The following is a 26,093-nucleotide window of genomic DNA, read 5'->3' as shown; positions in this document are numbered from 1 at the left end:
ACATGGGAATTTGGTAAACAAAAGAGCACTGAAACTTTGTCAAAATTACTTATACATATGCACTATGCTTATGCACAGGAGAGAAATAAAATGCGCATGGGCACTAACATACAGCCAGAGAAGGAAGTGCTACATTCACCTTCTCATGCTTAAAATACAGTGAATCGAATGTGAGTTCAGAAAAAAAGGTCATTTGGGACAGTGGGCCAGCACCGGAAGGAGAATTTGAGATGCAGAAAAGGTCAGATCTAAGACGTGTACCAAACCTAAACAAAACTGTATTGGTACAAATATCAAAATGCTTGAATGTCACAAAAAAAGGGCACTCTTCAGTCAACTGGCCATATAACACATTATCCCGCCAGTTACATATTTTAAAAGGAAAGTATATGGACTTTCAACCTTCAACTGGTGTTCAGCATTTCTGTAACGTGTATTATGTTCCCAAGGTATTCACAGGAGAGAACATTCACCATGGTCAGTCTAACAGTGCTCATTGTAAATAACTAGAAGCAACTTTGTAAATTGTTTGGTCAATGACAAGGAAACAACTAGAGCAATGGATACTTTGAAAGAATTGATGAATTTTCAAATGTCTTTAATCTCGATTACAAATGAAAACAGACACACACAGCCTCAAACACCTGCACGATATTCAGCTTTTCATAGCACTGTACCAGTCTCCTGTTCACTAATTGCTGAATATAAACACGCTGGTACAATTTGATTGCTACAGCACTGTCTACAGCTTAAGAGGACAGTGCCAAAGAGACAAAAAAATTAATTCGCTAACTCTTTGCAAAATAACTTACAAACAGTTATTACTATTTAAAATAAAGATGGATCCTCCTTTACTACTACTAGTCTTTTTTTTAAAAAGCTCTGTACATAATTAGTCTCCTAGTTCTTCCAAGAGCCAGTTCCCTTTATCACCACTGTGACCAAAATACATGCACTCTTTCCTTGACAAATTTACCTTAATGCTTAGCAAATGACTTTCTACTATTATTATAAAGAAATCTAGCACCAATTAGTCCTCCTACCTGCTAATTTCCTCCTTTTGAAGTTACAGGGTCAATTAGCATTTTTGCAGTTAAAACTGGCAGCATAATTTTAATCAGTTTAAAAACATGATTTCACAACAAGAACCAATGTAGTTAGTAAGCAATAATTAAAAAATACTGAAAAGCTCCAAGTTAAACTGTTACTAAAGCTTTAACAGAAATGGCCAAATTCACAGAACAAAATCTTTCTGTTGGTGAAAATAACTATCATCCAGGTAGAGCAACTAACTGTCTTTTAGAGAAAAATCACTTTTAACAGAAAGAAACTCGAAATATTTAACTAGCTGTAGGTTACTGCAGCTCATATTCAGGTGATATCTCTCATGAATATCGTTCATAAAACACCCAAGCCCCAAACTTCGCCAGAATTTGAACCTCGATCTTTGGCGGCAGGCAGAACAAATGGCCGAGGCGCTGAGCAAGCTGCTCTACGCTGGCTGTGCAGCAAGCGGGGCTGAGGCCCAGCTGGCCCCTCAGAGCCCCTTCCAGCCTGTGTGACCCGGTGAATCCCTGTCATACAAGCTGCAAGGGAAGGGACAAAAAGAAGAAAACAAACAAACAAACTTCTGGCGCAGCCATGCCATGTGATACCTGGCACGTGAAGCAGTGTTCTTCAGAACAAAATCGAAATCAGAGACGGAAATAAAAGTAAAGAGCGTTAAAGACAGCAAGTATTTTGGGGGGAGCAGGGGAAGTGCACTAACTATTCCCTCCCCAGTTTAAGGCTCCAATGCCATTTTGTTTAATACCTATCACAACATAAAACCAAAACCCTGAATTTGATGCTTGCAAATGTGAGCAACAGGCACAGCCAGCAAGACTTGGAGTTCATGGGCTAAAAAGCACTCAATATTGTCTCAGAAAAAGCGAGCTAGAGTCAGAATTCCAACTGCAAATTATTAAAATTAATCAAAATTTACGATCAACTCAGATACTAACATTACTCTTTCAGTGTGCTTTATATAACTAATTATTACAAAAGTTATTTGAGATTATTTTCAATAAAAGTAATTCCTTCATGTTTATATCCCGTTCAGTCCTCCATGTAAAACTGTCAGATTCTCTATCTATCACTTCACAATGGAATCTTATTTTAAACTCTTGAAGACACAATTCTGAGCAGTAAACACATGGGAAGGACTGAAAGAGAAAGTATTCCTGACAGATGATCTTATCTGAATCTGAGGGAATAATAATTTCCCCTTGCATTCAAATATATTGTTTTTTCAATGAAAACTAACAGAGTAAGAACAGTATCTTAAATAAGGATGAGGAAAGCATCTGATATGGCAGATATTAGAGTATATTTTGAAAACTCATTTTTGTTAGCAATCACAAAACAGTCATTTTTGTCTGTATCTTGAATATATTCTGCCTTAGTTTCCTAACCACATAAACATGAAAACAGTTATCTCCAGAACAAAGTTGCTCTGAAAACTGCCACAGAAGTAGTTTCCAGCTGACTTGCCAATATACAAGCGATATCTCACATATGAAGTACGTGGTACTTCATAGGATTTCCATGTTCTTGAATTTCACCTTACTTTCTATTCTTTACGTAACGACCAATTTGTTTTGAGACTAATGTAAAATATTCAACAAGATCTCAACAGATTCAGAGAGTGATGGGCATCTAGCACTGTACTCTAACACAGTGGACAGTGTGACATAAAGTGCCTTGATGTGCATTTATATCAAGCAGTTAAATAAATCCTTCTCTCTTATGGATTTCTTCACCGTAGTATCTCCAGCTGTGAGCACTCTATAGATGTACCTATGCAAGAGAAGCACTTATGGATTGGCTTCCATCCACGCTCCCTCACTAGCAGGAGACCTATATTCCTATGCTATTCCTATTCATGCTATGGTGGAAAAACAGATAAAAGAAACAGTTTCTACACAGACAAGTCCTATACTAGAGTAACTCTAAGGAGGTTTGGTTTTGTGCATGGTTGGTTGGTTGGTTTTGGGGTTTTTTTGCACTTGTCAAACCTTTTTTAAGCCCATAAAAATCAATTATATGCAGAAAAACTCATTGAGGTTTTTTGGTTTGGTTTGTGGGTGTTAATTTTCTACTGAGAAAAAGCCAGTTCCTGAGAAACAACTTCATGGAGAAGACTGGGAAGGTCTTGCTTCACTGCTGCAGTGCCAGCACAGGGAATAGCACCATGAGGAGTACCGATCTGGTCCAGGTTCCTCAGGCTTTGATTCAGCATGTGAACCATAATGGAGCTCAGATCAAACTGCAGTCTGGATCCTGGACTCTGACAGAGCAATATGCTTGGAGAGGGTGTGAGATATAGAAGGCACAAGAGCAAGCTCTGGAAGGTGGCCAGCGCTGGTTTTCACATGACAGCCACCTGATTTTAGACTCCAACTAGAAAGCTCTTTTGCTTTCAGAGCATACACTTCTAGTATATTTCTGAACATCGCTACCTCAAAAATAAAAACCATTTACAATTTAAATTTGTCTTGTTTATCTCATAACATGAATACAACGGAAATACTAGGATAGAAGTATTACTGGGTACATAAATGTTCCTGAGAGAGGACAGTCGTTTAACTTGAGAACAGCCATGCCAAAGTACTAATGTCAAAGTTCTGGAGCTCATAGCTTTTCTTGGAATAACATCAAGACTGTGAACTACTTCAATGTGAAATCACAAAGCAACTACTAGACTAAATGGAAGTTGTGTAATCAGCCTGAAAGACATTTAAAGGTATATATTTCAGAATTTTTTTTTAAAAGCACATAAACCCTACTTTAAGTTTTAAAATAGCTTCCTCAACTTCGTTACTCATTTCCAAGCTGAAACATTCCTCTTCTCCCAAGAGTATTTAGTTTGATTCTTTGCTAAAATTCTGTACACTTGGGAAGAAAACATTAATTTCAGATTTGTATCTTGATAGAGCACTAAAATACCATCCTTCCACTCAAACTATTGCCACACTTTTTAAAGATAATTTCTTTTCCATGTATTTTCAAAATTCCAGCACTTAGCAAATTGGGCCAAGTTAGGTTTCACACACTTTCTAGTTTTTCATACAAGATAATGCATACCTGAAAGATCGTCACTTAATGCTCTACAAAACCTTGGTATCTTGGCTTAAAAGAAAATCTCTGTACAGTTAGTGAACAAAGGGGAAATTCAAAGTGCACCAACCAGCTTTCTGGGTAGTCAGCAATATTCCCCACATTACTGTTAAAACTAGTAATAGTATATAAGTTATATAAACTAGTAATAGTATATAAGTTATATAAACTAGTAATAGTATATAAGTTATCTTATTGCCGTTTCTAGTTTGTAACTGACACATGCACAAAAATTATGTGTAATTATAAGCAGCAGTTAGCCCACTGACCCTTAGACATACGGCAACCACAACCCACTCCATAGCAAAAGGGCTTCAGACAAATTAAATTCTCCAGCAGATTTTGAGATATGCTTATTAGTACTTATTGTAGTAGAACAGAAGTTTAAAAAAATCCAATAAAATTCCATGTATTTTATCTAGAAACATCTACTCAGATCTTTAAGCATGCTCCAATGCATAAATTACCACAGCCACTATGCTGGTAACAGGATAACATTTGAACTGACTTAAACCAATGCCAGGTTACAGTTTGATGAAAGGAACTCTTATTTAAGATTTAACTCTTCCAAGTGTGAGCCTCACTTCATGAACATACACAAAGAAGAGATTCTACTGCACTGCAGTATGAATAGCAGATTTAGTCTGCCTATAAGAACAGACAGGCACACTTTTCTCCTTCTCCCCATCACTCACAAGCAGCTAAACTCTGGTGATTCCCTGCCTCTTCCACAGAGTTGAAGCCCTTTTTAACATCTACAGCTTCAATTGCAAAAAAAAAAGTTTATTTAAAATAAATGTTTCCATTTCTAAACTGCCTATACATTTCCTCTCCTTGAAAATCTTCATATAATCTTCACCATTTTAGATTGAATTCGAACATGATGTTGTAAAGCTTAATGGAAAGATCTTGAATCTAATTTCTATAAATCTAACATCAAGGGAGATGACAAATACAAAAACCATGCAAAGCACTCTTAAAATAAATGTATGTAAAAGCATGCTATAAATTTGTCACTATTAGAAAAGTACATATTTCACGTTCTCTTCAGTTCTGGAAAACCCAAGTTAAAAACTAAACAAAAAGAAGGGACCCATAAAAGCAACAACATAACTCGTAGCCTGGAACAATGACCTTATTAGGAAATCTTGAAAGGATTGGATTGGCTCTAAATTAAGAAAGGAAACTAAAGGATATAATGGCAGGAATACATAAAATAATGATTGGCACAGAGGTGTTTTTCTCAAAGAAGAAATTTCAAATTAAACATATAATGTTTAATTAGCTTGTAAACTGCAAGTGACCATTATAATGTGTAATTAGCTTGTAAACTTCAAGTGACCATTGTACTCAAGACTGCAAAAAAGATTATCTGCTTACGTAGGAGTTAACAAGAACACCACCAGCTTCCCCGTGAAGGATTAGAGTGTACAAGGAATACAATCGGCCTTTCAAGGTTCACACCATACCAACGGGTATGGTTTAGGAAAACAGTCCTATGGCCTGAATGTTCCTTAATAACCCACTACATGACTTTTTTGCCGGGTTGTTTTTTGTTTTCTTAATTAATCTTAATCTGCTATATCTACTGCTCATTGCTTTTAGGCACAGCATGTCAGAATAAATGAACCGTTTCCATTCCTGGCCTTCAATCAAAATTCTTCAAAATACAGAAATTTTAGCTTATTCTTAACCATGATCACCACTGGGATACTTGCAAATACATATATTTTCTCTTTTGTGCAGGCACAAACCCAGAAATTCTATTTTTAGCTCTGATAAATTAAAAAAAATTAACTTTCAGAACATTCCATTCCTCCTGCAATTAAAATGATGAAAACAGAATTAAAATGTAACTCTTAGCTCATGCATTATTGCAGCACTACCTCATTACTTTAAGAATGAGATTTCAAAAGCTTAGTGATCATTTCCACGCTGAAATCCCTGAATGGTTTAACAACTTGGATAGCCTTTTGTCAACCTACCATCAGTGCATTAAAATCTCAAACTCTTTACAGACACTGCACGATTTCCCTTCATCTCCTGTTTATGTATTCAAAAGTATAAGAAACATTTTTGGTACAAAACAGTAGTCCTATCAAGAGTGCCCATATTTCAATCAAACCACATTTTCCTAGCCCTGCAAACAACTTTTCAACTATGGGATTTCAACAACAAATGTCAGAAATGTACTTAAAAAACATTTGTGCCAAGTTTTGAAGCTCCTAAAAAATGGAGAGTTGTATCCTTTTTTCATTTTCTGTAATACATGAATTTATTTTTAGGCTTTTGAGGGAAGCCTTATTTAAAATAAATTATAGAGGATCTCCCATGCAGAATCTATACGGATCTATAGAGCAGGTACAATGGAAATTGTATAATTGTATACATACTGTTGATCTTCATGCACATTTATCCTGCAGCATAATGTTAAAATAAGTGATAACTGAAGAGATTTGGAAAAAAAATTACAAAATCAGAACTATAAAAATCAAGAGTTTCAATACGTCAATGACATTCTAGCAATGCCTAGTAATAAAACAAAGGAAATTTCAAGCAGTTAAAGATATTTTAAGTTCTCACATTTAGGAAGTAAAAATATAAAATTCTTTCTGTTTAATATACTTTGATTAAACAATTTTACAATTTGTAAGTAAATACAATACGGGCAGCCTTACTATTTCATCCAAAATGCTACTACTTTATTAATAAGAGGCCTCATGATTACACAATTCACAATTGCTAAAAATTATGACACCCAGTTAGATCATAAATACAAAACCTAAAAAAAAAAAAAGGCAAACAAAAGAAGGAGAATCAAATCTTACCCATTCTTGAAATATAAAACATGTGCTCTTTGAAGCCCCGTTTCCAAGAAAAAACCAAGTTCTTGTTCATGTGCAGTGGGCCCTGGCTTAGGGCTTCTGTTTTGTAAATTGGCATTAATCACCTAAGAAAACAAACAAAAAAGGAAAAAAAATGTATTTAGAGAAAAAAAAAAGTTTTGCAGACTTCTACACAGAAGCTAATACTTAATGTTGGAGAAGTCTCTTTCATTTGGAGGCGGTGGCTAGTAGAATATTTCTATACTTACCTCCACTCCCCCCTAAACAGAAATCTTTTTGCTGTTGGCTATATCCTTTAAAGGTAACTTTTTCACCAAGCAGAAATGCAGCTAAAATTCATAATACTTCTACAGAAATTTTTGGGATACAACAGAGACGTGTAAGAAAAAGCACATTCAGTAGCAGGAGGTGATGGTATTCAAAATCTTATTAGGTTAGGAAAGCCTGCTGCAGAAAGCAGTAAGAAAATTAAAAATTATCTCCAGAGTGATTTTCAAAAACCAGTTTAGAAATAGCATATTTATATAACATCGGCATTAAAAATGCTCTCTCAAAATGGAGAGCTATCAGCTTTCATTTGCCTTCGTGTTCACCACACATAGTCTACCAGCCACTAAAAGGCAATAACAGAACAAACGAAAAACCCAAAGCAAAAAAAACCCTCAGAAAATAAAAAATTTATATGTATTTAAAAACCAGTGTGAATTACTTTTATTCCCCCACCACATCAAAGTTTCCTTTGCCTTTTCTTTCACTTGTGTGACCCCGAACTGTATCTAATAACCCCATCAAAGACAACTGTCAAGTGACCAGCCTGAGGCTCGTCAGCAATAGCTCTCGAACAGAGCGTCAGACGGACGTTGCCAGCTTCCTCCATTCTAAGAGTGTTCACAAGCCAGAGTAGAGCCCCAAGTGTATTGTATTTTGTCCAGACACATCTCAAAGTCTAAATAAAATGCAGCAGTGTGTAACTCCTACGAACAAAGGGTACCGCATTTTTTTTAAAGTATTTATAACACATGAAAGGTTTCTGCTAGGTGGTAAGAAACAGAAGACAAGGTTAATGGTGTAAATGAAGAGGAGGAAATAAGAGAGCCTATGTATCTTTTTAAATTCAGAAAAAGCCTGAAGCTTTTAAATAATGAAGTGTTAGGGTCTTTACAAATAAAGAGTGTAACTTTAATTTTCCATCATTCATAATCTATAAATTATAAAACAGGGGAAAAAAGAAAACAGTAATTTGCCTAATATTTTGCAGAGCTGTTTTTTGGTTATATTTTGACTAACATTAAGAAGCTCAGAGCTAGCAGTTTTCCTCAACAAAAAAAGAGGTCTCCTACATATCTAGTACCTCAGATTTTCAGCTTTCTACTCATAGGTAGCATGAAAAGTAGAACAACTCTAAAGTCCAGATTCAGATGTAGACAACTGCCTCCTTAGGGAAAAATATGTAAGTACTTTTAACAGTAACTGTAGTTTCATAGATACAGTGAGTAATGTATCAATGAGATAAAAAGACTAACAGGCCATCAAGTCCCAAAACACTGTCCTGATCCAATTTATAGAACTATTAAGATTTATCTCAAGTTTATCTACATTTTAAAATCAGATGTTTATCAGCTATCATATCTGGTGATACTTGCACTGTCCCAGGGTTGTGCCTATTTGTTGAAGTAAACACACTTCCAGTTACTGTTCTGGACACTCTACTGCTACATCAGTGTCTTGCTGACAGGTACAATCTTACTTCAGAATTTTTCCTGCAAGCAGCTCTATAAGGAGGATTTAAAAGCAGTTAAGTTATTGTCTCCAAACAAACATCAACCAGATTAATTTTCAGTCTTCACAGCTTCATTTTGAAATTAATTCTTTAAGAATTATCTGAAAAAGCTTGTAAGTATATACATACAATGTACATATTCCTACATGTGTGTTTGAAAGACACCATAATCTCATGCTCATAAATGAACTCCCATAGAGTAACAAGAGGCCACAGATCAGCATCTTGAATATACACAGTAGTTCAGAGGAGCTCTGTCCCTTTTTAGACTACTAGCAGTATTTTCTGAGAGGTCAGAACAGTCAGGACAGTTATTAAGGCACACTCATTTACTTACAATTTTAAGTGTGCATTGAAGTCCTAATAAAACAAATACTAGATATCTTTTAGCCGAGTTACCAAAATGTTGGTAACACATGGACAAAAGATGAGCCATGCAATTCTTCAGTTAAGCAAATCATCCTGGCTTACCCTTTCTATCTCCTGAAGGTACAGAAGAGCAATATCCCCAGCCTTCTCGTAGCATGTAACAACCTCCTGTTCACGGTCCACATGGAGGTTGCTAGCTGAAGAAGAAATAGGCAACTTCTCAAGACAGAGACCTGAAAACAACAACAAAAAAATTCAAACAAAGCATTACAAACTAATGTCATATAATACTATACCTAAAAAATAATATAGGCTAAGCCCCTTTGATCAGGAGAAGAAACAAAGAAAAAAAAATTACTAAAAATTTATAAAGGTACGGTCTTCTGATACAGACACTAGTAAATATATAAATACCAGCTACTCCTTAATAATTATAAAACCAGAAGCAGTAATTTTTTTAACACAATTTTGATTTAAAAGACATTATGACAGTCTACCACAAAAGTGCCTAGCATCTTTCTATACCAGTTTTAAATTACTGAATACATCTTCACTTTCCAGGGTTATCACAGAAACCAAGGCAAGGTAAAGAAAGGCACTCAGGGTAATACTGAACTTTGTACCTGTACAAGGCAGAAGCACCCATGAAAACAAATGCATTTACAGAAAAATAAGAGGTTAGGAAATGTAACTTCTGTATGTAAATGTAGTAAATGGTATCTCGCTCTCATCAAAACACAGAAGTCTTTTCCTCTCAGCACTTTATTAGACTTATCCAAATACATACTCCAGTGCTGTGAAAGAAAAAAATAGTCTTTGCTTGCCTAAAATAGAAACCCAGCAACTCTTACTAATCAATGCTATCTCCTACACAAGCCACTTCTATTACAGCAATTTTCAAGATAATTAGAGAAAACAGCTGGAAAGGACCTCGAGAACACTAATCCATCTATCTGGCCAAGGAACCAACCAATCCCTGATACTTGTCTAACCTGTCCTTAAAAGCCTCTGACAATAGGGATGCCTTGGCCTTCCTATGTAAATTATTACAGAGCTCAATTATTCTCATAATTAGTATTTTTTCCTAATGCCTAGATCTCCCTCCCTGGATTAATTACTCTTCGTCTTCTTCTCAGAGAGATTATTCCTTTCTTTACAAGACATTTTTTCAATGTTTATTGAGAGAGAGAGAGGCATGCTTGCAACAAAGAATGTCAATTCTCACTTGTTTCTCTTTTCATGCTTCCTTACTAGCCAATCATTTTTATCTCCTCTGGACACTCTCCGACTGGTTACCTCTGTCTCGACTCACTGTGCCGAAACTGGATACACGGCTCCAGGTGAGTCTCAATAGCACGGAGCAGAGAAGATAAAAGACTTCCCGGTTTTGATATCGGATACTTAAGAACCAAAACCATACAAATTAGCAGAACTTTAGTGCCTGCTCTTACATATTAGTAAAACATTCTCTTTCGTTTATGATCTGCAATAGATCACCAGATCATATTCTGCAAGTGAACTGCCTCAGCAGTTACCCCATATTTTATTTATTTGAATAATTATTTGTATTTGAAGTGTAGCACTTCCTACATGTTCTTAAGAGATTTATTTCACATCTTTCTTCCAGCTTGTCAGCAGTAAATGCTCATCCTAAAATGCCTTCAACTGCTCCCACATTAACACATTAACATAATTCACAATTTAAATGGACATATTCTCATTCCATTACCCTCGGTTTTGAGAATCCATTGCTGGAGAAATTAAAAACAAAACCGACAATAAAATAGACAGTGATATATTGGGCAGATGCCTGTAGAATGCCAGATAGTACAAAATCGCAGTTTGGAAAATAGTTTATCAAAGGATTTCTGTCCATCAATACTGTAAGGTGCAGACAGTATGTTTCATTGGAATTACAATAGTTTTCTTACTAAAACAACTTGGGAAGACACAGCCAAGGCATCTGGAGTTTACTTGTCGATAAATTATGCAGTATTTGTGACCTCCAGATTCATTAAAACATTTATTAACTTTCGGTAGCTCCCTGTAAAGTATAACTCATCCATAAAATAAACCATCAAGACATATTTCTGGCTTCGGAGGATGCCTTAAGTCTGTCTCAGTTTGTTGGCCACCTTTATTCTCCAAGTCACCCTTTTACCAGTACAAACAACATATATCCTACAGCTCTATTTGCTAGCAATACATCCAGTTAAGACAAAATCCTGACTCCACTACTAACTGCTCTGCTAAAGACAAAGTAAAATTCAATATACTTTCCAAAAACTTACACATTCCTAAAGTGCAGCAAACACACAAGTACTCCGTCTCTTAAACATCTGCCAAATGTGAGCACATCAGACAGCTGGAATTTTCTGATGTTAGTTTTCACCTGACATATCCCTAAAACTTAACTATATTTGAAAATAGTCTAGAGTAGCCTACACTAATCTGCTTTGTTTCATTTTTTCAATCAAATAGCATATATCTGAGAGGTTTTTTTGCTAACCATAAGGAGTAGACTTGGACAGACCCTCTGATAAGATCTAAATGTAAGGTTGATGCTGGATAGAAAGGTTGCAGTGTCCTACAGAAACATCTTCAGCCTCAGGCTTAGAGGTGACCATAAAATACAATAAATGAGTTGCAATAAAAATGTCGAATGACTGAAAGCATCAGACAGTTGGTAAGCAGATCACTCCTCCCCACCCCTTCTCCCAGTGACAAGAAGAGCCAGTGCACCACAGTAATCCTCCACTACATGAAATATATTACTCAACTGGCTATTTGTAGATTTGACTTGGATTTATTATTGCTATTTTTATACTTTATGGTCACAACTGTAATCTTTTTCATCTGAAAAACTCACTATAGGAACCTTCACTCATTTTAGCTGAGAATTATCTCTCAGGTATGAAAACACCTCAGTGCTCTGCCAGAAACTTTAAGTAATGCAGAAGGAAAGTACAAAATTCTAAGTGTCCTTTGATTAAGTATATAATAGTATTTCTTAGGGTAACTTTATTATACAAATATGATTTGGTGTTTTTCCTATTATGTTTATTACAACCTGGGAAAGTATGTCTATTATATGCATGCAGTGCTTTGGAAAATGAAGTTCATTTGGAGAACTATCCTGAAATGCCCACTTAACAGGATGGTTTGGACACTTTTTTTGTTTCAATTAGACAAGGAATAATTACAATTCAATACTGTATTAAAAATGAAAACATAAACTAGAAGAAAAACTGTTTATAACTTCCTTGAGATATTGAGAAAAGAGGTACATATTACTGCTAAAAAATATTATCACATTTGTTGTAAAGGTCATAGCTACTGGTTTAACTTTGTTGTTGTTTTTTTCTGCACCAATTCAATTGGTATTCCAAGTTGACTTTGATATTCATAGCTTTTAAAGATTAAGCCCTTCCAATCAAAATCACCTTCGAGTAAAAGCTTCCAACAAACTGGGTCAGTTTTCTTTTGGGAAGACACTTATATATATCTACTCCTGATATCAAGCAAGATGACTCCTGAGGGAAAAGAAAGTGAGAAGCAGTGAAAGGAATACGAGTCCGTACTAGTTAAGCTTACATGTTTTGCAAAGTAATTCTAAAATTGCTTGTCAAAAGAACAAACAGTATTTGGAGATGAAAAGATAACTTGTAAAGGTTTACTTTAAATCTTCAAAAGGTTTACAAATTATTATTAAAAAAAAAAAAAAAGAGAAACCAAACAGTAGCCACTTATTCTAGGTGGCATTCTTGTGTCTATGGTCTCAAATCAGTGGACAAGGTTATGCCAAGTAAACTATTTCATTTTTTACAAATATAAGAGCAGACCAGCCCTTCTACCACATATTCACACACTGACTCCTCAGTAAGAAGTAGTAAAAAAAATGAACAAATTTTGAGAAGACCTTGTGCAATAGATTTGCTTATTCAAAAAGGCGCAGCAGATTTTTAAGTTCTGTAAGAAAACTTATTAACACTCCCATGTCAAAAATAACTCTAAGGTAAAGTGGGAATTCACAGCTGAGTTCAGATCTTTACCAAATACTCCCACCACCCAGACCACTACTAAGACCATTAAAAAAATCCAAAAACGCAAAGCTGAGAAAAGCCTATCACATTTACTGCATCATATATCTGAAGATTTTCCAAAATGCCAGCAGCACCTTGTCTGTATAAGTGCTACTAAATTTTAGAAACCACAAATAATAACAGATCTGATGTTTTATCTACTGTTTTCAGTAGACAAGCCAAAGGACAGAGATAAAACAGTGAAAAGCTATTTTATACTTAAGTAAATAAACATGCTTCTGCAAGGGAGGAAGAGTCACATCAATAGACAGATTTCTGGGTTTGCTTCCTGTTCTTAAACAGACACATAAGTCCCAAGTGTGTTTCAGTATACAGCACTTTCTCTGCCCTATATGATATGCAAAGCAACACTGGTAAATGTTCCAAATGCTATGAACACAAAAAAACCACTTCCATCTCCATTTAAAGAAACTTCATATTTAGCTTATATATTTAGAACAAACAGTATAGACTATGGCAAACATTTACTAGTCACTTTAAGAGAGGAACTGAAACAATCTAGAGTTCCTGCTATCAAGGAACACCCACAGTTTATTTCTGAACTCAGAAGGAACACTGCTCATCTCACTGAAGGGAAGGACTTATTTCTAGAAGTCCTTAATCAAAGATTGTGACTTGCTTACAGGGGATTTTTTTTTTTTTAGAAAGCAAAGAAGGAATTTTTTTCCTCTTCGATTCCCTACTGGTATTTGTAAAGTAATTATTATAAAGGAAAGGATGAAATGCAAGAATAGGGAGTAGGAAAATATTTATTTATTTATATTTATCTATTTATAAATAAATCTATTTTAATAAATATTTTATAAATATTTATTAAATATTTAATATTTTATAAATATTTATATAAATATTTTAATAAATATTTAGAAGTAAATAAACATATTTATTCATATTTATAATAAATAACCTCTCACAGTTACTGCAGATACACTCAGTAGGAACTTTCTTTAGACAATCTAAGGAAACACAAACAACTTCTCTGATTTTTCAAGTACCTTGTATTGCTCACTCAGCCCTGCCCCGGCCCACCCAGACCCCCCCGCAAGCCAAGACACAGAGAAAAAAAGTCTCAAGACAACTGTCAGGATGCTGGTTTCATCACTAATTAACTTTCCAGAAAATGCATCAGAAAGAACGTCAATATCCTCTTCTTTCAGCGTGTTTTCGGTCAGTGTTTAGATTTGAAACACTGGAGCTACAAGCAGCACTGAGGAAAGCAGGATGAACCCCTGGGCTCCCCCCCAGCCCCTGCTCCAGCAGGGCAGAAGTCATAAAAATAGACTGGGGAAAGAGAAGCTTTAACAGGCAAACTTGGAAGTACCAGTGGCACGGGCTTCCTAGGGCTGCAGACTACCTGCTGACAGGCTGCAACATTTGCACAGCCATATAGGAGGAGGGGGGAACTTCAGGAAGCTGAGTTCCTGACCCATTGCCTAATGAAGCCAGAGATCCCCAGCATAATTACTAAAACAGCTTTCATTTAGCACTCTTCCATGGAGATCTGCTTGGTGTCTGCTGACACAGGCTAGCAGTGCACAAGATCTCATTACAATAGTATATGATTAAAGTTCAGTGCAGTATCTTCTGCTAACTGCAACATAGCAATTCACATGCACCTGACACTTCCACTGAACCTAATGAGTATTTCCATGTTTCTGTAAATAGAACTAATTAATCGCCAAGCATTTAACTTGGTAAATGCAACATTAAATTTGAATATGGGTCAGCAGCAGTAAAGACAGTCTCACCTTACTCAACATACATCATCTAAATATAAACATGGTTATTTGCACAGGTAATATGAGACGCAGAACAGTCTGCAGCAATAAGGCTACAATCTGTAATGTCACAGTCTAACTTACATACGACATCCCTCACATACTTAACAAGAATTTGTTACTCTAATACAAACACAGCCATCTTGACAGATACCTGCAGTAGTCTACTAATCTATCACGCTATAGTAAGTATAAACACCATTTCTTTACTAAAATCAAGTTTACAAGGTTGTAGACTTTAAGAAATGTCAGCTCTGTAAACTGCTATGCTCCTCTATAAGCACTTGTAGAAATATTCAAGAATTTGTAGCGCCAGGTACTATAAATTCATTTTTCAATCATGTCTATTGACTTACGCAGCAGTATCAGAATCATGTTACCTGAGATTTCAATAAGCTTATTTCCCAGTTAAATATATACTTCTTATTTCAGTTACTGACAAGTTACACCTCCCCAAATTAACACCTCAATATCCCACTGTGCATGCATCTCATCTCTGCTTCCACAAGCAAACAAAAATTGCTTAGAAACATAGGAGATATTACCATGCACAGTATTTGAATAATGGCTATGTGTGATTTCCAGTATATTACCTCATTCATATACTGCTGAAAACTTGCAGAAACTTAATTGTCCTGTTCCCAGAAGCCATATGCCTAGGAGAATATTAACTTCAGCCATTATTAAAACAGATTCTAAATATATGCTTCTGTATGGTAACAGCATATACAGAATTTTTTCTGGATGGTTTTGTAAGAGAAGGGAGTAGAAAAAGTTGGAACTAGCTACACAAGCCTAGCTTGAAAGAGTCATACATACACAGTCTTTACTTCTTTATGGATTCATAACTTAATTTATGAAGAACTGAAATACGACAAGATTTTCCTCCACCTCAGAATTGAGCATTGCTAATTAAACTGATCTAGTAAAGAAAGTAAACAAATGGATACTAAAGAGACAAAATTAACCTCTTATAAGAAGGGAACCTGCTCTACTTATCAGAAGGTAGTCATTCCAAAGCAGATACTTAAATATCAACTATGTAATACAGCCAGAAATGTGCTAAACCCCTCTACATTTTACTTTGAACCAAGACTTGCCACTACAATCTCAAGAATGCCCTTCACTACTCCTCCCCCGCCCAGCCTCATTTCTCAGCCTTGTTCTTGCTGTATAAGACAGCTCTAATAACAGATACCAATGGCTAAGCTACATCTGTGGCAGTAGGAAACAAACAAATCTGCCTTTTTCTGTATTGCTTCTTGAAACTTCATATTAAAGGTATGACCCACTCCTGTGACCTACTGTCTTAAATGCTACTATAGAAGGAAAGGCAGCGGCTTCAGGGAGCCAGCTCCAGCACCACTCACGCACCAGCTTCAGGCCAACACTTTGCCACCACCGAGTCATCAAACCCGCCCACCTCCTCAACAACATCCTTCTTTTATGCCCATTTTTCTGTCTCTCATCACACCTCCTTGAAATGAGCGCCTCCAACCATAGACATTTCACTAGAGAAAACTGGTTTATAAGATTATTTTCCTCCACTTTTGTGTCAAATGTAATTATAGCAGACAGCGGAAAAGCTGAACAGATCCAAGTAAGTCTTCTCATGTTTTTGCAAATACTAAGTGGCCCATTGAAATGAAAAGATGGAACTTTCAAACCCATGTTTTATACGACGCTTAAAAATTACCCTACTCAATTTCAAGTAAGTCTTTGAATCTAAGAAACTTCTGTATTTAATATCAAAACTATGATTTTATTAATACTCCAAGTGTACTCCACCTTCTACATACACATATAGAGTCATTACTCAGAAGCGCACCTTCAAAATCAGCTCTTTCCTTAGAGAAAACAGTAGATATAATCCAGAACTGGATTCTATGGGCAAACACAAAAAAATCAGGGTACAGTCAAAAAAGTATGCCTGTCCATAAAGTTAACCACATAAAAGACAACTGTCCTCCACTACGCTTCCATTTTTAACTCTTTAATATTTGAGGAAATGGTAAAGAAAGGCAGGAACAGGAGAATATCCAAATTACACTACATTCTATGTACTGTGTGGTAGTTACCCCCTTACAACTTTGCAAGAGGATCATGTAAACAGTGCTGAGTCCCGACCTATGCTCGTCAAGTCTCTGAGGCTTTGCCAAATGCAAATTCACACAGCTAGTCTACTATCTGCTGTTTTAATGGACACAGCAGCAGCAAACTTTTCATCAGACTACTTTTGCGTCACCTTCTAGTCAAGATAAAGCATAAAACATCGCTACTAGCCGCAGCTGTTGTTGCCAGAAGCCGGGGAGGAAGCCACCATAAACAGCAGCTTGTCTGGCTCCTTGAATTTTTTTTACTCACCATTTTGAACAACTGCCCATGAGGTTTTCAGTCTGATGAAACAGAGCAGTTCCTTTATCCCCACACTAATAATTTTGAATGTTTTCCCTAGGAGGAGTGACAGACAGGAACCACTTTCCAGCCCTGCTGGGGCACTGAGGCCCTGGGACTCCCTGCACAGGACAGGCCAGCAAAGAGCCACGTGGAGAGGAAACGAAGAAGATTTCAAAGGTAATTTCATAGGGTTTTTTCTCAGAATTTTGTTGACATTTTACCATGTTGCATTTTGGCATAGCTATTGAAAAGCCTTCTTGGAAAGATGTGAAACAGCAGTTCACCAACTAGATATTTCCAAGAAAACAATAACAATCTTCCTCACTGGATTTCAGAGCCTTTGAATTCTTTGATTGACTTATTATCATTCCATATTATGCCTCTCAATGACATTCTTCTAAATATGCTGTCCTCCGTTAAAGCTATAAGCAGCACAGAGACTTAAAGCATTCTTCTAAAGATATATATGCATTAATTCATTTATGTAATTAAAAATTTGAGGATCCCCTTTATGAGTGCACTGCAGGCAGCAGATGGCTTTAGTTCTTTGGTTTAATGACAGAAATATTCCAAGTTGAAGACCACAGGGGTGCAAAGACACTAAATCGCATGTTCTGGACTACTGTAATGAAGACTATTGTAATTTAATGAACATTTTGTAGTGAGATTTGCAAACAGCCAACTCAATGGATAATGCATTCAGAAAGTCACTCTGGACAGTCTGAAGAGGCAGTAAGAATTTTCCTCTTTTGATGTTTGTCACATCTCACTTTCTACCAATATAAATACATACATATGCATGTTTATATGTGCACAACACACACATATATAGACACACATACACATACATAAATATACACACCCTCCACAGCTGAGCAAGAACTTAAGGATCTGACTTCCCCTGTCATGTTCAGATTCCATTGCCTCTCCCCACAATTGTCACTACAGCTGTTCCTCTTCCCCTTCTTTCCAACATCAGTAGATAAAACCCCAGCAAAACTTAGCTTGAACCTGACCTTGGACCTATTTTAGCACCTCATTGCATCCGTACACACATGCTGAATCCTCCTTCAGTGTGCAGAACAGAAAGACATACTTTGTATGTTCCACAAGCAAGAGTAAGATGGGACACGTGGAAAGCAGGTCATTCCCGAGGGCTTGTTGTAAGCCATTAACTGTCTAAGGTTACCGCACAACATGCTCATTTAAGTACCCTGCAACAACTGTAGAAGAAACAACATGTCAAATCAAGCATCCCACTCAATCTGTCACCTCTGCGGTTACAGAACAAAGCCTGAGAGTGAGAAGGTAAGCACTTGGAGGTGGTCCTACATTAAATAAGGAAAAGAAATTTAAGATTATTAAAAATTACCACTAGTTACCTACCCTATGCCTTTGTCAGAGCTCATTACATGAGTTTCAGACCACTGCACAATAGGATACAAGACTACAAATCCAGTGGAACTGGATTTGCCCCAAAGTGGATTGAAATGGGAAAACTAAACCAGGTATCTTGAACTGCCTTTGTGCAGGTGCAGCCGGGCCGATGGTCACATGTGGGCAGCTGAGACCCTCTTTGCTTGATAACACGGTACTACGGTCCTGACTGCCAAAGAAATAAAATCTAAAAACTCAGAAGAGTTTTATCTTTATATAATCAGGTTATCCTTGAACTTGCAAGAAGAAATACAAATCCTACTGAAGCACAAAATCCCTGCAAGCATAACTTGTATTTAGTTCGGTAATACCTACAAGCCTCAATCACCCTGAAGAGACTCTGAATTCAGACTTAAAGGCTTTATAGTCCACTCTTGTAAGGAGAAAGAAGAAATTCCATGGGGATGGGGAAACGGAGGAAAACTAACTGTACAATATTGAGTACAGACATATGCTATTAATATTTAGCTGTCAATTACTCTAAACTTACCTAGACTTTCAACACTAAATTCAAGACTGCTCTGCAACTTCTACCTCATTCTAGAATACACAGAAGACGATATTCTTGCAACCTGCTACCATGGGAAGAAAGGATATTACATGTTATTAATCTTCCATTCAAACTGGAAACATAGTAGCAAAAAAACATAATTCTGAACATCAACAGAACAAAAAAAAACCCAACAGTTTTTTCTCAGTTTGCTCAGATAAGCTGGTAGCCAGCCACCAAGTAGAAGTGATCAAACTAATGAAGTTTAATCAAGATTATATCAGGCTTGATATGACAGATTTCAATGTTTAAAACTTGAAATCAGAAGCAAAAAACATCCACCATATCTAGGCAAAAGACATGCTGGTTTTCTTGTCTCTCTCATTTTTGTTTCGGTTTGGTTTTATTTGTTTTGGTTTTTTGGGTGGTTTTTTGTTTGGTTGGTTTGGTTTTTTTGTTTGGTTTTTTTTTTCCTCTCCAAATAAGCTAAACCTACAATAGTATTTTACTCTTTTTTAATAAATTATTTTTACATTAAGTAAAATTAATAACACTAATGCTTTCTGCAAAAATTGATGTCTTTGTTTTATTTGACTTCATGAGGATATATAACAGTTGAAACATAGAGCCAGAAGAGTTGAGCTCTGGGAAAAGATTCAATTAAATTAGTGGGATTCCTTGGAGATACAAGCAAATTTAGGTACTTAAAGTTGATCAAGTCCAAGATTGCATTTTCATGGAAAGAATATGACAAATTCAACCAACATCCACATAGAATTAAAAAACAAATCAAAAACCACAATCAAAAATCATAAAGCTGAGCGGAAGTCTATCCATACCAGACATTGCCAAAAAGCCCACACACACAGATGGCGTATGAAAGAACCGGCTAGATTTACATCACATATAAGAACTCCCCATGTCCTCCCTTCCCACTTTGACCAAAATATTACCCAGATTCAGGAAGCATCCTTCTGTCTCTGCTACCAGTTAGTTCTCTTATTTCCTTGACATCTCTATAGATAATTGATTCACACTTGTCTAATATTTACTAGAGGACTGTGTTGGAGAAAACAGTCACTCTCTTCCAAGACTAATGTTAGAAACAATCCTTGACCAGTTGTCCGTGAATGTCTTTGAAGTCTCCCATAAATTATGTTTACTGACTTTGACACTCCTCTTGCAAAAACAGAAAGTATATATGCAGACCTAACCCAGGCTTAAATACAGCAGACCAAAGCAAACATTTAAACACAGTAAATTCTAATAAACCTACAGCACACAAACTGCCACTTTCCTCAACACTCTGCCCCAGCTTACAGCCTATTAATGAGTTTTCTAAACTGAAGTGGCACTGCCACCTTAAGACACAAGGCCAACATTACAATTTTCACTATACTAGACTGGTAAAAAAAAAAATTTAACAATTAACTTGACTTTCAAATATTTTTAAAAAATATATTCAGGTAAGAAAAATTCAAAAATAAAACTGCACAAGAAATGCACTCCTTGAAGTTATTTTACCATGTTATTACTATTTTTTAAGTAGCAATTAAGTTTATCAATTCTGCTTAAGTAGAGCATTATACCATTCAGCAAAAGGTATCATGATTAATCAAGTTTCTCCAATTCTGTCCACAGCAACTGCAAAACTGCATTACCTTTGTAACGCTTAACTTTCAGCAACACCGCTAATACTTTTAGTACTTAACCACAGTCATTGTGACATTTACATATCAAAGGACTTTTAAATACATATAAAAAAATTTATTGGGTGACAGTACAGTTAGCATACCAACTGAGGTAAAATCTTGTCAACCTAGCGCAAACTCTGAATAATTTAAAGAAGCCAAGCAATCCTCTTATTCATCTACAAATATGGTACTCCACCATTTTGCTGATGATATGCACTCCAAAAATCTCTTTAGCTTCCGACAAGATGTAAATTAATGTTTTAAAAACTATTTCCACATTATTATACTGGAAACAGCAACCTTACCTTTAGTAGAATAGGCTTCAGCAATCATCCGTAGCCTATATGGTGGCACTGCAGATAGCTGCAAGTCATCAACTCCAACTCTGGCATATGTGTTCAGAGCTTCTTTGTAATCACCTTCCACATAGTTTAACTTGGCCATAATTAGGTTAGCTTCTTGTAAGAATTCTGGCTAGAAGAGAGAGAAATAAGAAAGGGTTGTTGGTTTTTTTTTTTTTTCCCCTGAGAAAACACACCTAATTCTTTCTGACAATTATTTGGTCTGTTTTCTGTATATATGCACTGTAGAAACCCTCAGGATATTTCTTGTAAGAGAGCAATAAACCAACAAAATTGTGTCTTCATGTAATATTTGGGAAGCTTGCAGTAGGTGGTGAATCCAGAAAAATCTCACCGCACCAAGCTACTGAAAAGCATTACCAGTCATTTTGTATATCGACATATTTATTTACGCATGTACCAGAAATACCTCTCAGTCAGGATCCAGCTTTTCCAGGTGACAAAAATATTTAAAGGCAGCTGATCATTACAACCCCCTCCAACGATTTTTTTTTTCTAACACCACAAGCACAGTTGAAAATAACATAGCATCAAAACTTAATGATATATATTCCACAGTCTATATATTTAATTTGCACAGTTTCAAAGTATTAGGGCAAAAGAAATGTCTTGAAAAAAGGATTCATGGAAAAATGAAGAAAGGAAGAGAAATTAATACTCCCACAAGTCACAGGAAACAAAACATTGCGGACAACCATGAAACAAGATCCTTTTGATCTCAGAAAAGATGGATATTGAGGATAGAAAAGATAAGCTGATGTAATAGCTACAATTAATAGTTAAGCAAAAAAGGGCCAGAACAGTTAAGAACCTCAAAACATGACAGAAAATCGCTCTCATGTATTAACCTCACATTCTGTCCCCATAAACATAACTTAAGGAACCTTTCCTGAATACTTACGAGACTATCACAGAAATTTGTGAACTATTTTGCATTTTTTCCTAACATTTCTATTTACGCACTACAAAGAAAAATATAGTTACATACTCCAAGAAAAACTTCCATGAAACAGGTTGTAAGTACTTCACTTAAGCACCCCAGAAGTCAATAACAGTCTTCTTAGTCTTCTAATGAAAGAAGATTTGAGAAAATTTTCTGAAGAAAAATCCACAAAGAAACAACAAGCCAAGAAACAGCATAATGTTGATGATGTTCTGGGAATAGCGATGACAATAAGACACCAGACAAGCATTTTCTACATTTTTTCTCCAAGATCAGCAGAGGCCTCCTGGCAATTTCAGCTTTTCTAATTCTTGCTCAGACTGACTTACATACATACTTACATACCTTTAGGTTGCCCCTATCAAGTGCTGCTGTAAGGTGTTTCCTGACCTCAGTCAGCTTCGGCTGGGGGCCCCGTGGACTACTGCTCTGTTTAAGAGCATTTTCCTTCAAAAATTGCTCTAGTTTGGACTCCCCAAGAAGAAGTTCTGCCATGTCATCTGTAAATAAAAGCAAACACGTGAAATATTAGACATTTTATTTCACTAACATTTCAGTGGAGGCAGCCTGTGCCTGAATTTTAAATACAAACTAACCAAAACTAACACTGAATCAAGTTTTCAGATTTAACACATCACATGGTGCTTTGTTTTACTTGCCAATTTATCTTTTACCTGCCTGATTCATTGTAGAATCAAGTCTCCCGTGTTCTAAGCTATGATTAATTAGAACATTAACCTGAAGTCAGTATTCTCTCCTTCCCCCTTAAAAAGCAACACTTGATTCAAAAGCTTTATGTAGCTTTCTGAACATGACATGATACACTTCTGATAATAACCTTACCAAACGAGTGGTGTGCTTTTCACAAAATGCCTGTTGTATGGTCAAATATGAATACTGAGAGACATTGGATTAATTTATGCAATTAGTTTTAAGTTACAAGTCCCTCAGGATGTATTCGATCACCATCTATATCTCAGCTGTAAGAATGCAGATATCACTCGGCTCTTGTTAAGGCTCTAGCCATCCCAAGTCTTCAGGATGAAAATTCATTTCTCATCATTCTCCCCTGTCTGAGGAGGCAAACCACCACTTCTCAGACATGAAGGTAGGATGTGATACCAGGCTGCCCAGCAAAGCCGCAGCTAGCATGTTTGCTGAAACTCAAAGAAATCCTCTACCTTGCCCTTATGCAGGACCACTGAACTCGTTTTACTGAAACATGTTGAGTAGTTCCTCTAGCAAGAAGAGAGCTGTAAAAGTCATCAGCTCACTATCTGGGACTTGAGAAGACCAGATCACACCTTGCAAACGATGTCTGAATAACCCGAATTTGAACTACCAATAGATAAAATATTTTTTTAAAGGGAAAAGGCAAAAAGCAAACAATCAGGAAAGTGCTTACCATGCTATAAATGTTAGCACTGTCCTTAGAGGCTATGGGAAGGGACAGAAAGACCAAGATGCGCAGAACTCAGCGTTACTGTAGAGGAAAAGCTTTTCCTCAGGAAGTATGAACACATCAGCCTTATCTCGTCTTTCAACTACAGCAAATTTCAGTCTCATGACAGTTGGACTAGTATACAACCCCTGGACAATGCCATTATGCAGTAAGATGTAAGGAGCACTGCTGTCCTGTAATATGACCTATCACACAGAAAGACACAAAAATCTAGAATTTTTTTTCTTTAAAACTTCCAGCTAACTGCAGGTTTTTAAACCACAGAGTTTAAGAGACCAGACAAACAACAAAAGTATCAAGGGAGTCCTTATTTTTCCACTTATGTTTTTTATATGGTGTTCTGGGAAAAATATCCATGGTAATCTAGACATTTATTTGTTCTCAACCACCATTCACTCATATTTTCCTGCTTACACACTACTGCAGAAGGGGAAGATCTCAGCACCCAGATGAAGACAAACCACGCCACAGATGCAGCCTGGATACCAGCCTGCTTAGTTTTCTGGCTTTCAGACCATTGTTGTCAAATTTATTAATCCCAAATTTGCCGTAGCAATTCCATTCCTTCGCCCACCCAAGTTTCTCCTGATGTTTCAGCTATAGTCATCTGATCTCTAGATCAGACAACACCAAATAATCTTAAGTGTCACATTCTATGTGCACTTTCTTCTTTGAAGAGCACCTTTATGCCTCTTCACATGTGTTCCATTTTGCCTCAGCTGTGCACTTTCTGCTCAATTTATCCTCCCAAGCACAACGCACTCTGGATACAGCTTTGATAAATGCTAGCCAAAAATGTTGGTTCCTTGAAAGATAAGGAAGGAGAAAACAAAGTATCTCCCTGGGACACCATTACTTTAGAGACATTTGGGGAGAAAAAAAAAAAAAGCTACCTGGCATCTTTCAAATAAATATTAAAGGCATACAATTCCCAATTAAAAAAAAAATATTACTACAACTTAATAATACAGCTACAGTACAACAATAAAATTTTATTACCCACTAATTGCCAGCCAAAACATGCTTTTATTTACCTATTCAACACTCATATGGCAAATGGTACCTTTTGACATGCAACGGTAAATCATAGAATTTGCACATCCCTTAACAAAGAAGTTGATCAGTTTATACAGTTTGACTGAAATGTTTTCCTCTCAAACACCCAATGGACAGTTACAAAACAAATAAGAGAAGGTAAATGTAAGTTTTGACAAATACGAAGGCTCAAATTTTATTGTTGCAGTTTAACAAACCAGTTTAATAAAATAACAAAACAATACTAATATACTACTACTACTAATATATTAAAAATGTGAATACAATATAAACTAAGTGATACTCAATGCAATTCCTCACTAACTCCATCTGCATGGAGCCGCCAGTCTCAGGAAGCAGCACCTTGGTCCCAGGGAGAAGAGAGAAAAAGGCAGAAATGCCCAGAGGCCTTTTCTATCACCCACAAAACGACTGAGGGTGCATTCTCAACATCTACGTTAGCAAGAAAAATACTAAACAGTATGGACTGCAGTATCAACTCCTGAGGCCCCATTTCTAATATGTCACAGATCAGGTTTTCTTTTTTTAATCTGTGATCCAAACTGAGTGCAGCCAGTTTTCCACCCACCTCCTAGGCCACCTGTTTTCTCAATGGAGCAACATGATACACTATGAGGAACTGTGTCCGAAGTCTAGACAAAGCTGAAGCCAACAATATCCCCATCTCCACTTCATCCATACAGTCAGTCACTTCTCATCAAAAGCTATCTGCTTGGTTAGTCCTTGATAAACCCACGTCAAATGATCCCAGTCACCTCCTCACCCTTCCAGCCAGTTTCCAGAATGTGCTTCCTAATACTCCCAGGGCCTGAGGTCAGGCTGATCAACATGCAGTCCCTGCATCCTCCTTCTTGACCTTCTTGTAAATTGCCATATTTGCCTTTTTCCATTCACCAGGAAACACCCTTGATCACCATGACCTTTTAAAAATATGGCAGTGTCCTTGCAATGACATTGGCCAGCTCTTGCAGCCCTCTGACTGTCAGAGACCTGCCTCCTTTGCCCAACACAGTCGGTTCTGTCAGGGTATAATGCTTCACTTCACAAGACTTTTCAATCAAAGGAAGTAATTTTCCACCAATATCAACAGATTTTCTGCAAGCACAGATACACTCACTAAAAAGCACAAATGGTAGACACAATTGTCACTGCAATAAAGCAAATTTTCCAAGAGAAGGAATATGCTAAAATTAGATGCTAAGTATATTTAAAAATTTA

General features: G+C 36.5%; 1 protein-coding gene across 2 annotated transcripts in view; it reads right to left on the bottom strand.

Annotated features, from left to right (window-relative positions):
• The window catches only part of TTC7B (tetratricopeptide repeat domain 7B), a 143,676-nt gene that overhangs the window by 101,263 nt on the left and 16,320 nt on the right, over positions 1–26,093 (bottom strand). For both annotated transcript variants that reach the window (XM_065635327.1, XM_065635328.1), the window contains exons 2-5: positions 22,703–22,857; positions 21,358–21,526; positions 9,256–9,386; positions 6,987–7,108 (exon numbers count right to left, since the gene is read on the bottom strand). In XM_065635327.1, coding sequence (XP_065491399.1) covers positions 6,987–7,108; positions 9,256–9,386; positions 21,358–21,526; positions 22,703–22,857 — 577 coding nt within the window. The remainder of the gene's footprint in view (positions 1–6,986; positions 7,109–9,255; positions 9,387–21,357; positions 21,527–22,702; positions 22,858–26,093) is intronic.

The sequence above is a fragment of the Caloenas nicobarica genome, chromosome 5 (assembly GCF_036013445.1).
Source record: "Caloenas nicobarica isolate bCalNic1 chromosome 5, bCalNic1.hap1, whole genome shotgun sequence".
NCBI lineage: Eukaryota > Metazoa > Chordata > Aves > Columbiformes > Columbidae > Caloenas > Caloenas nicobarica.
This window is presented reverse-complemented; position numbering and strand designations above follow the sequence as displayed.